Source organism: Epinephelus moara, chromosome 9 (genome assembly GCF_006386435.1).
Source record: "Epinephelus moara isolate mb chromosome 9, YSFRI_EMoa_1.0, whole genome shotgun sequence".
NCBI classification, from domain to species: Eukaryota; Metazoa; Chordata; class Actinopteri; order Perciformes; family Serranidae; genus Epinephelus; species Epinephelus moara.
The window spans coordinates 36,101,347-36,114,348 of NC_065514.1; the positions used below are offsets into that span (position 1 = coordinate 36,101,347).

Genomic DNA, 13,002 nt, shown 5'->3' on the forward strand with positions numbered 1-13,002 from the left:
ATACACACACACACACACACACACACACACACACATATGTATATATATCTTCATTCATTATTATATATGAATGTATATTGTATACCTCTTATTGTTTTGCCTTGCTTTATTTTGTTTGTTTTTGAATATGTAAGTTTGAGAGGTCCCATGTCAGGAAATGTTCTGTTATCTGAAAAAATTGAACATTAAATAAAAAGTAAATGTGAGTGTGTGTGAATGTNACACACACACACACACACACACACACACACACATATGTATATATATCTTCATTCATTATTATATATGAATGTATATTGTATACCTCTTATTGTTTTGCCTTGCTTTATTTTGTTTGTTTTTGAATATGTAAGTTTGAGAGGTCCCATGTCAGGAAATGTTCTGTTATCTGAAAAAATTGAACATTAAATAAAAAGTAAATGTGAGTGTGTGTGAATGTGTGTGAACACTGTTGGTTTATTTCCAGTAAGGACATTCTGTTTCCTTAAATGTCCTGCAGGAGAAAATGAAGGGCAAGAATAAACTGGTACCTCGTCTGCTGGGTATCACCAAGGAGAGTGTGATGAGGGTGGACGAGAAGACCAAGGAGGTGATCCAGGAGTGGAACCTGACCAACATCAAACGCTGGGCTGCCTCACCCAAGAGCTTCACCCTGGTGAGTTCTTCAAGGAAAGTTAGAACATGTCATTGACCCTGAGGTGCTGCCCCGAGGAAAGGTTAATTGGAACACAAATGTACAACAGAGCTCTCAGTTTACCTCTTAGTTCACTTTCCAACCCTGACCTATGGTAACAAAATTTGTATCGTGTGAAAAAATGACATGATGGGTTTAAGCAGCTGAAATAAGTTTCCTTTCCCCAGCACTTAGCTGTGTTGAGGCATGATGTGCTGTGGCGGCATGTGATCCCTGTTGTAACTTTAACTCAGTGGCTCAACATGTTTGGTCATGCAGGTGCTGATGTGAGCCTTGAGTCACTTTGCCTGAAAAAAAAAAAAACACCCTCAGAAATCCTGGTTTAGTTAGGAACTCCCACCTTAACGTTAACAGATACGTTGAGACTATTAAAAAAACGCATGAGAATGTATCAAGGGTTAAAGGATTTGTTTTGAAACAAGATGTAGAACAACTTGTCCCGGTTGTAACCAGTCTCTCACCCAGTTTACAGTCAGCCCACATCCCTCAAAAGAATCAGCTTTGAAAATTGATGGCTGATATTTCATACTGCTTTACCACAATTTTTTTTGCCAAAGTTGATAAATATATTCCTGCTTTAATCCAGCATTCAACATTTATTTGATCAGATAATTAGACTTGCTTGTAAAACTATTGAATAATTATGAGCAATATATTTATAACCTTGGCTGCCATTCCTGTGGTCTCTCCTTCATAATATAGATACAAAATGCAGGTTTTAATAAATGTGCAGCTGCTTGTCAAACTGTTGTTGGAGGACATAGCTACACTACTACTACTTGTGCTTGAGCTGTTAATATCTGTAGATTGACAGCTGATCCAGCTGTGTAGGTAAGATGCAAGTGAGGAAATCCTGGACACATTCAAGACCAATGAGAACAATCCAATCTCATATTACTGTAACGTAAACAACTGCATTTTTTTGTTTTTATTTGGCACAAATGTTCACTTGGACTCTAGAATGATCTGATTAGATTTTGGTGGCCAAAAGTCAAGGTCAATATGACCTTGCAGCCGTCTTATTCTCGTTATTGTGATATCTCAAGAACACCTTGGGGAATTTCTTCAAATTTGGCACAAACGTCCATTTGGACTCAATAATGAATTGTTTAGAATTTGGTGGTCTAAGGTCAAGGTTGCTGTGACCTTCTGTCTGTCCCATTCTTGTGAACACAATGTTTCAAGAAGGCCTTTAAGGGAATTTCCTCTAATATGGCACAAACATCCATTTGGACCCAAGATTGATCTCATTAGATTTTGGTGGTCAAAGGTCAAGGCCACTGTGACTTTGCGTCCATCTTATTCTCGTGAATGTGATGTGTCAGGAAAACCTTGGGAAATTCTTCAAATTTGGCATAAACATCCATTTGGACTCAAGAATGAATTGTTTAGGATTTGGTGGTCAAAGGCCTTAAAAAACATTTTGTTTTTGACCATAACTCAAGAATTTATAAGCACATTATGACATAATTTTACATAAATGTCTAATAGGATATAATGACACAATAACAGAAGGGGAAAATTTGGTCAGATACTGAATTGGTGACACTTCTGTGCTGCCAGAGGGGAAGATGGGTATCTGCGGAGGCAAACAACCATGAGACTGTAATTCCAGTATGCATTTCAAGCAAAAGAAAGATACACCCAAAGTCACTAGCCTGACTCAAACCAGGGATGTTGTTGGTTATGGTCAGCATCTTAACCCCTCAACCATTAAGGTCGAGCACCCTGAGAATGTTCTTTTTCTTCTTTCAGGACTTTGGAGACTACCAGGATGGTTACTACTCTGTGCAGACCACTGAGGGAGAGCAGATAGCTCAGCTTATTGCTGGTTACATCGACATCATCCTCAAAAAGGTAACAGTCAACATTATTATGGAACTATTGTGTGTCACATCACTTTTTGTGCAGGTTAAAAAGCAGGGCTAGTGGCAACCCGTTGCCCCGAGGACAACAAAAATCATGTTTTTGAATGAACAGCGATCTTTCCCAGGACGCCATGGGAACAAAAGGACACAGTAAACTCAATATCGACACATCAGGGGAGGCACCCATTGTTTCCCTGATAACGCTGCAATGTGAACAACAATTTGTTGTTGAAAGTAGGAGAGCTAGTTAACATTAGCCGTAAGCAGCCATTGGCAACTAACTGCTGACTGATTGAGTTACATTATGATGCGTTTATTAATCTCTCTTCAGTAAAAATCAGTATTGGGCAAAGGTAAATTCTAACCCACTAATGATGTAATCAAATGTAATCTTGTAAAGTGTAGTTCTTAGTGAGAAACTTGAATAAATGCAGCTGTTTGAAGGAAAAATACAATGTTTTCACAGCAATATAACATAGATATTAGATAGGGAATTACTGTATTATGATTATAACAACAATAATAACAACAACAACAAAACATTGTTGTCGGCTATTGGCCAAATTCTTATTTTAAACATCAGTATTGGCTCAGAACGTCGTCCTTACTCATGAGTGCATTGCTCACATCGTTGTAAAATTGTCTTGCTGCTGAAAACAGCTGTTGCAACTGAATGGGATCTTCTTCTACTCTAGACTGTTCTTCCTAACGTATCTAGATAAAAATGTGACAATATCTACTCTGTTTACATTTGTTGACCACTGTCCTTAAACATATGCATTGTGTTATGGGAGTTAAAACCTGCACAGTGTCTCAAATGTGCCATACAGGTCTTTTTAGCCTGCCTGATTTCCAACCTTTCTTGAATCAGGATTTCTTTCAAATTCCATTTTGTATGGTTCAGTGATCTCCACTGATGTCTCTACCGTCTGTCGGCAGAAAAAGAGCAAAGACCACTTTGGCCTGGAGGGAGATGAAGAGTCAACCATGCTGGAAGACTCTGTATCACCCAAAAAGTAAGTGTGTGTGTTACTCATACAGTATACTATGATTTTTTTCAATTTTAAATACTGTAAATTTGCTACCAGTAAATGGTAAGTAGTTGTAGACATATTCATCAAACTCTCTAAACTGTGTCCCCCTACTGCATAGTTGTTATAATACAGGGAGACGGGAACAGTTGGTATCTATGCTAATACATTGATCGGGCTGTCCTTTCATGATTAGCATGTGCTCACAGCAGTCAGCAGCAATGAGTGCTTGAGAAACTTCCTCCTCTTCCCAGTTTCCTGGAGAATTGCCTGTATTTAGCATTTAAGAAAGTTCTCTTATCCTTGTCTTTCTGACATCACTTCAGGTCCACAGTGCTGCAGCAGCAGTTCAACAAGGTGGGCAAGGTGGAGACAGGCTCAGTGGCCCTGCCAGCCATTATGCGCTCAGGAGCTGGGGGTCCAGAGAGCTTCCAGATGGGCTCCATGCCTCAGGCCAAGCAGCACATCACCAGTGGACAGATGCACAGAGGACACATGCCTCCACTGGTAAGACAAACACAAACATTCCAAAGGTTTTGAGAGTTAGCCATACTGTGATTGGAAATGTCTGCATCTGTCCTTTACTGGTTAGAACTTTACAAGTTTACAAATATGTCATGAAACCTATGATGCATTTGAAAGGACAGTTGGTCAGGTACACAAGGCAAGATCGTTGAGAAGGATTTAACCACAAACAGAATAATAACTTTTTTATGCCTCCATGCTGGCAATAGCTGTGGCCAAGGGGATTTCTAAAAAAAAAAAAATCTAAATCTAATCTAAAATGTCCACTTGGACTCAACGAATGAAGCAATCAGATTTTGGTGGGCAGGGTCAGTGTTACCTTGTGCCTGTTTTATTGTTGTGAACATGATATCTCAATGAGGCCTCGTAGGAATTTTCTCAAATTTGGCACAAAAGTCCACTTGGATGCAAGGATGAACTGATTACAATTTAGTGGTCAAAGGTCAAAGGGCAAGATCACTGTAACCTTGCATCAATGCAACAATGAATCCCGCTACTTTAAAGTTTTGATATGAAACTATTTATTTGTCAGGTGTTTTTAAGGATTTATGTCTACCCTTTCTGTGGCTCAGAGCTGATAGCCACAGACAGGGTAAAGAGACGGGCTAACATTGTTCGATTTGTGTGTTCACAGACCTCTGCACAGCAAGCCCTGACTGGAACCATTAACTGCAGTATGCAGGCTGTCCAGGCTGCCCAGGCATCTCTGGATGACTTTGACACCCTGCCCCCACTGGGAACAGATGCTGTGAGACTGAACTTTGCTTTACCCTGTGTACAAGTGGATTCATTTGAGTGCTAATATAATTATGTATGAGTATGAGATCTACATCTTTGTGACCAGACAGTTTTTTTTTTAAGGCATCCCAAGCATGGCGCAAAAACAAGATGGATGAGTCCAAACATGAGATCCATTCCCAGGTGGATGCCATCACAGCAGGCACCGCCTCCATGGTCAACCTCACAGCAGGTAGAAACACTGGACTTCACCATACTCTCTAAAAACCCCCAAAATATGTTAATCATGTTGGGAACATATTTTTAGGTCTCACACGGCGGCACCAAATATGTAGTGATCAACATATTAGGCCTCACCAAGGGACATGAAATATGTAGGGATTTAAATTTGGGCTTCACACGGAGGCACCAAATATGTTGGGGTCAATTGACTATCGGAAATAATTAATAATTATTAATAATAATTAATAATTATGTTAAATAATGTGACTTAATTAACATTAAATCACCTTGTGGGGCACCATTCCCATAAAGGGAAAAATGATAGCCAGTTAAAGATATCAGTCTCATAAAATATGCTAAACTATTAATTTGGAGTTTTGATTAATAATTAAATTAATGACAATAACCAAAATTAACAGTAAAGCCTGAAGGATTTCGGAGTTCTTGACGCAGCAGGGATTGACTATTCATTTACTGTTGTGCAACATTAAACAGACAGCAGGTATGATTCCGAAGAATTATATTTATTCACACACTAGCAAAGCAAACCAAAACACACAAATTCTAACTAACTATATACAAGCTTTGTGTGTGTGTGTGTGTGTGTGTGTGTGTGTGTGAGAGAGTGAGAGAGAGAGAGAGAGAGAGAGAGAGAGAGAGAGAAAGAGAGAGGTGTGGTGATCAAAGAGCCATTTGGCCTACAAAACAAAATGGCTGACAACAGAGAACTACAAGATGACCGAATCAAAGTTGGCTTCAGGTCGGGGGAGGTGTTTGTCTGATCGTGTGGTCAGGACAAAGACAAAGGAAAAGAAGCGGGAACTTTGAGATGCCTGTTTGGGTGTAGCTCTGTTGAGAGCCTATTTGTTAATGAGTCTATGTAGCATAGATGTAAGCATCTGGGCTGGTCCAGGCCCAGCCGGAAAGAGGTGTGGGCTGCTCCGCAGTTCCCGAGTAAGAGAGAGGGCAAGACTGTTTGAAAGGAGCAGAACTTAGCTTAGAGTTTGGTAACATCACAGAGGGGCATGTCACTGTAACAGTACTGTCCAATCAAGCTTGACGACTGGTGTCTCACTGAGGTGATGAGACATCCTGGAGATGGTTGTCAGATAGCTCTCTTTGTTTGAAGACAAAGAGCATGCAGAGAGGAGATAGCTCTCTTTGTTTGAAGACAAAGAGCATGCAGAGAGGAAAAGCCTGTCCAGTTTAGATTTTAACAAATGACAAATCATATGTGGTCCTGTGAATCCCAACAATCATCTTAAAGAGCATGTTCTCACCTTGCTGCAGTGATGTAGAAAAGGGTGTGTGATAGGGATGTCCCGATCTGATATTCGGATCAGTATCGGCCGCCGATATTAGCAAAAAACGGGCATCGGCATCGGATCGGACTGCATGGAGAAATGCCGATCCAAGAACTTCGATCCAGTTTTTCACGGACTCCGCTCCAGGTTTTCCGGCCAGCCCAGCGCTCCGCGATTCAAGCAGTCCATTCCAGTGATCCGCTCCAGCTCTTACTATCAATCCAACAGGTCAGCATGCAGACGGCAGACACAGGAGGGTAGGAAGAGTAGCGGTCAACTTAGTTAACTGACTATTTGTTTTCTGCTCTGGTTTTTTGAGAGTGATATTTTTATTTGGTTTACACTCTTACTGTTNGTTCTTGTTAGAGTAATATTGCTTGATCAAACCTTTTCTAACATGACTGACAACAAAATAAGTGAATATGTATAATCGGATCGGATAATTGGATCGGATTGGTATCGGTATCGGCCAAAACTCAAGGCTGTAATATTGGTATCGGATCAGAAGTGAAAAAGCTGGATCGGGACATCCCTAGTGTGTGAGTGCACTGTGTCATCGTGATGGGTACAACAGACTGGAAAATTGCAACCAGAGAGGGCAGTGAAACACTGCATTTCATTTACTAATTTATACAAACCTATACATCTACTGTAGTGACACGCGATACATACATGAAATACTACAAAACTGTCATTTTAGTATTGCTTAAAGGTCCAGTGTATAGCCTTTATTGTCTTTAAATTTGGCACACACGTCCACTTGGAATGAAAGAATAAACTTATTAGAATTTGGTAGTTGAAGGTTAAAAGTCAAGGTCAGTGTGACCACACAAATCACGTTTTTGGCCATAACTCAATAGTTACACTAATTATGACAAAACTTTACACAAATATCCGATGGGATAAGATAATGAAGTGATGACATTTAATATTCAAAAGGTCAAAGGTCACCTTCACTGTGACATCACAATGTTATGCAAAAACACTTCTGGCCATTATTCAACAGTATATCTCAGGAACAGAAGGGGAGACATTTGGTCATTGGGAGTGTCACCTGAATTGGTGGTAATTAGGCACTGCCACTCAGATGTGATAGGTTCAGACTGAACCCATGTTGGACTCAGTCTGAACCTATCACCAGTGGCGGCTCCTGCCAAATTTCTCAGGGGGGGCAATTGATGGGTAAATTTGAATTAATTTGGCTCTACAGTGACTGAACAATCCACTGTGGTCATCAACAGACTACTTTTCATCAGTTTGCACACATAAATACCTTTGAATGTGAACAGAGACCTGTTTTACCATTAATCAAATAAAACTGAGTAAGGTATTCACTGAGTCATTGTCAGTCTTAATCAGAAAACATTTTATTATAGCTAAGTGGAAATTCATTTTGTGTTCTGATTAAATGCAGGCATACCCTACAACTTAATACAATGCACATCACATAGTATCACTGCTCTTTGACCTGATCTGAACGTTTTTTTTGTTGTTGTTTTTCAGTTTCAGTTATATATTTGGGGGAAATTTTGGGCATTGGGGCACGTGTCCCCCTCAATGTATATGGTGACTACGGCTCTGTCAGCATGCATAATTAGGCTACTGTTGTCTGGGTGCACAAAGGTGAAGTGTGCTAGTCTTGTCATACAAAGTTTGATGGAGTGTCAACTGGACAATATGGAGATATTTGCATGTTGAAAGCCGCACTACAAATGTGGATAGACAGGGAGAAACACACGCAAGCCTAAGACGTGGTAAGATACGATATTCCTCACTGTATGAAGTGACTAATAACAAGATCTGTATAATGGGTTGTAAAGAAATTCGTCAGGTTTTTATTTTGTAGACACTTGATCTGTAGCCTATTTATAGCGTGATGGGATGACAGCACAATGATGTGTGGTATCACTGGAAAGCTCCGGTCCTGTGTTCCGGTTCCGCTGTTTCACGTGATGTGTGGCTTCTCGCTAATGGTCGCGGAGAATATCCAGAGAAGAACAAGTGTGAATTTGGGCGCACTATGTGTCGTTACTTTATAACCTATATGGTTAAAAAGCCTCTTGGATCAGCTGGAAACTTTAGCCATGTTGATCGTGGATGTGACCGCTGCGCAGTGGCGCTGCCTCATGTGATGTCGGAATAATCGGAAAAATGAGTTTCCGACCGTAAAGCAATATTTCAGTCGAAACAGTTGACGACGTGTTTTTTAAACATTTTGAGTGATAAAATACAACACATCTTCTTTGTAATGTCCATGATGTCTCCACATCACCACCTAAACGCTCATGAACACACAATGAAGTAAGAACGACTTCCCGTCATGGGAAATCGGACCATCCGAGGAGCACATGAATGATACTTGGTGGTTTACGTATGACGAAAACACGTTGGGGCAAGCCCTCCCGGAACCCATAGAGATTGCATTGGAGTGCCTGCATTTAGAAAAAAAAGCATTTTACATGGAAGTCTATGAGAGTGAGTCGGGGCGATTTCCAGCCAATAGAGGGCGATAGGGCGCCGCCCCTCCTTGAGCCACAAAAGAAAAGAAAGATGATGATAATAAATGTATGATTATCATCATCATTATTGTCATATATACACACAATATATTAATTATTCTGATCAGTTTCACTTGAAACAGCTCGTCCTGCCTCTGAATATCCAATCAGAGGCAGTGTGAAGTCGCGTTCCGACCCTTTGGGGCGATATCAGCCTGGCTGGAAATCGCCCCGACTCACTCTCATAGACTTTAATGTAAAATGCTTTTTTTTCTAAATGCAGGCACTCCAATGCAATCTCTATGGGTTCCGGGAGGGCTTGCCCCAATGTGTTTTCGTCATACATAAACCACCAAGTATCATTCATGTGCTCCTCGGATGGTCCGATTTCCTAGCCTGGTTCCAGACCATAGACCCCGCCCACTCAACTGAGTAGGCTTGCATCTCTGGTCTGGCATACCGCAATGAATTTGCGATTTATCTCGTCCAAACGATGGAAGGACCAATGAACGCCGGGGGTGGGGGCGGGTCTAGCGATTAGCCAGTCAGCACCACGCTGATGTCAAGCTGTGCGCTGGTGGGTAACTGGTGAAGATAGCAACAATGGCGACCGCTACAGATCCTACAGACCACATTAATGATGCTATCGAGGTATTTCGCCACTACTCGTGTTAATGGAGGACCAAATTAAGGAAGCTGCTAAACTGGATTTAACGGCAGCTGGGCATGCACGACAACGGAGACATTTTAAACGGGCAATGCTCGCTTGTTTTCGGCACCCCCGAGGCATGGATACTAATGACGTCAGATTCTGGGTGAGTCGTTGATCTCTACTGATTGGTTAGGGAAAAATCAAATTCCCTCCCCCTTGTAAATCGCCTTCAATGGAGGCGATGTCAGACTGAAGGTTCTGGGAGCTTCAGTCTGACACTCGGGCTACCAATTTCCCATGTCGGGAAGTCGTTCTTACTTCATGTGTGTTCATGAGCGTTTAAGTTGTAATTTGGAGACAACATGGACATTACAAAGAAGATGAGTTGTATTTTATCACTCAAAATGTTTAAAAAACACGTCGTCAACCGTTTCCACTGAAATATTGCTTTACGGTCGGAAACTCATTTTTCCGATTATTTCGACATCACATGAGGCAGCGCCACTGCGCAGCAGTCACATTCAAGATCAACATGGCTAACGTTTCCAGGTGATCCAAGAGGCTTTTTAACCATATAGGTTATAAAGTAACGACGCATAGTGCGTCCAAATTCACACCCGTTCTTCTCTATGGATATTCTCCGCGACCGTTAGCAAGAAGCCACACATATCACGTGAAACAGCGGAACCACAGCGCAGGACCAGAGCTTTCCAGTGATACCACACACATCATTGTGCTGTCATCCCATCACGCTATAAATACAGGTCAATTGTCTACAAAATAAAAACCTGACGAATTTCTTTACAACCCATTATACAGATCTTGTTATTAGTCACTTCATACAGTGAGGAATATCGTATCTTACCATGTCTTAGGCTGCGTGTGTTTCTCCCTGTCTGTCCACATTTGTAGTCCGGCTTTCAAGATGCAAATATCTCCATATTGTCCAGTTGACACTCCATCAAACTTTGTATGACAAGACCAGCACACTTCACCTTTGCGCACCCAGACAACTGCAGCCTAATTATGCATGCATAACAGGGCCGTAGTCACCATATAAATTGAGGGGGACACGTCCGCCAATGCCCAAAATGCCCCCCAATATATAACTGAAACTGAAAAACAACAACAAAAAAACATTCAGGTCAAAGAGCAGAGATACTATGTGATGTGCATTGTATTAAGTTGTAGGGTATGCCTGCATTTATTTATTTAATCAGAACACAAAATTAATTTCCACTTAGCTATAATGAAATGTTTTCTGATTAAGACTGACAATGACTCAGTGAATACCTTACTCAGTTTTATTTGATTAATGGTAAAACAGGTCTCTGTTCACATTCAAAGGTATTTATGTGGGCAAACTGATGAAAAGTAGTCTGTTGATGACCACAGTGGATTGTTCAGTCATTGTAGAGCCAAATGAATTCAAATTTACCCATTGAACGGGTCACCTCAGCAATCATCACAACAATTGCCCCCCCTGAGAAATTTGGCAGGAGCCGCCACTGGACAGGAGCTTAATATTGTTCATGAATTCAAGTATCTTAGAGTGACATATGACTCTACTTTAACCTTTAAAAATCATGTAAAAAGGATGACAAATAAGGTCAAATTCAACTCAAAGAATTTTAAACAAGTTAGGCCATTTCTTAACACAAACGCTGCCAAGTTGTTTCTACACACTATGATTTTCTCACATATTGAGTATTGTTTTACAAACTGGTCGTTGACTAGCATGAACATGCTTAAAAGTACTGAATCTCTTTTTAAGAAAGCTTTAACAATCTTTGATAAAAAAGCACTGTCATTTCACCACTGCAACATCTTAGAGAAAAACAACCTTTTGAGCTTTGAGAATTTAAAATTTTTTAAGTATGCTTGTTTTGTATATAAAGTGTTAATCTTGCCCCCCCTCCGCTGAAAGACTTTTTCCAAAGACTTGAAAGCGGAGGAAGCACATGGGTATCTGTGAAGGGGGACTGTGTGATACCATTGAGACGTACTACTTTTGGACAAAATACACTGTCAGTGAAAGGAATTAAATTCTGGAATAGCTTACCTCTCACAATAAAAGAACGTCCCACATACAGCAACTTTAAAACTCACTTGAAACAGTGGCTCTTAGAAAACCAGAGCTGTACACACTTTGCCACATATTTCATTTTTAACCACATATTTACTGTACATTGAACTAAGATAAATATGGACGAATGATGTCCTTGTCATCATCTTGTGTCTTTTTTTCCCCTTATTATTATTTTTCTCTGTTGTCTTTGTCACCATTATGTGTGTTTTTTATATTCTTCTCCTTTGTCTTGTTAGACTTTTATCATGCTTGTGACTGAGTATTAAGGTGCTGTATGAGTGCAATATTTACAAGGTGTATTTCCCACACTGATGTTCATATATATGCGTTGTCCATATCAGATAAAACAATTAAAAAAAAGAAAGAAAAAGATTTTGTTTTTTTGTTATGAGTGACCAACTAGTTTTCCCTCTGGAAATAAACACAGTTATCTACCTATCTACCTGTCCTCAGGTGACCCAGCAGAGACGGACTACACAGCAGTGGGCTGTGCTGTCACAACAATCTCCTCCAATCTGACAGAAATGTCAAAGGGTGTAAAACTTCTGGCAGCACTCATGGAGGATGAAGGAGGAAATGGGCAGCAGCTGCTGGGTGCTGCCAAGAACCTAGCTGGTGCCGTCTCTGACATGCTGAAGACTGCTCAGCCTGCAAATACTGAGGTACACAGCCACACTACAAGGGACATGGAGATATGTCATGTTAATTTCTTTTTTATTTTTCACGTTTGTATGTCATGTCTTTTGGTTCTAGCCTCGTCAAAACCTGCTGCAGGCTGCAGGAAATGTTGGCCAGGCCAGCGGAGAACTGCTGTCTCACATAGGAGAGACAGACACTGATCCACAGTTCCAGGTATGTCCATCTTAACTTTGATTATTGACCTTTTTGGTGGTAGTGTATTTGTGCTGTGTAGCACTACAGAGAAAAACTTTCATGGGAAATACTGTAGTCTATGTGTAAATTAGATGAAGTACATTATATTGGCTACGATTGTCAATTGTTGCCATGTACAGTGGTGTGAAAAAGTGTTTGCCCCCTTCCTGATTTCTTACTTTTTTGCATGTTTTCCGCACTTAAATGTTTCAGATCATCAAACAAATTTAAACATTAGTCAAAGATAACACAAGTAAACACAAAATGCAGTTTTTAAATGAAAGGTCTTATTAATGAGGAAGAAAAAAATCCAAAGCTATGTGGCCCTGTGTGAAAAAGTGTTTGCCCCCTAAACCTAATAACTGGTTGGGCCACCCTTAGCAGCAACTACTGCAATCAAGCGTTTGCGATAACTTGCAATGAGTCTTTTACAACGCTGTGGAGGAATTTTGGCCCACTCATCTTTGCAGAATTGTTGTAATTCAGCCACATTGGAGGGTTTTCGAGC

General features: G+C 40.6%; 1 protein-coding gene across 1 annotated transcript in view; it reads left to right on the forward strand.

Annotated features, from left to right (window-relative positions):
• Positions 1 to 13,002, forward strand: part of tln1 (talin 1) — a 173,487-nt gene that overhangs the window by 54,698 nt on the left and 105,787 nt on the right. Inside the window, exons 11-18 of the mRNA XM_050052653.1 lie at positions 500 to 655; positions 2,450 to 2,551; positions 3,502 to 3,578; positions 3,920 to 4,100; positions 4,753 to 4,866; positions 4,980 to 5,088; positions 12,075 to 12,283; positions 12,375 to 12,473. Of these exons, the coding sequence (XP_049908610.1) occupies positions 500 to 655; positions 2,450 to 2,551; positions 3,502 to 3,578; positions 3,920 to 4,100; positions 4,753 to 4,866; positions 4,980 to 5,088; positions 12,075 to 12,283; positions 12,375 to 12,473 (1,047 nt within the window). The remainder of the gene's footprint in view (positions 1 to 499; positions 656 to 2,449; positions 2,552 to 3,501; positions 3,579 to 3,919; positions 4,101 to 4,752; positions 4,867 to 4,979; positions 5,089 to 12,074; positions 12,284 to 12,374; positions 12,474 to 13,002) is intronic.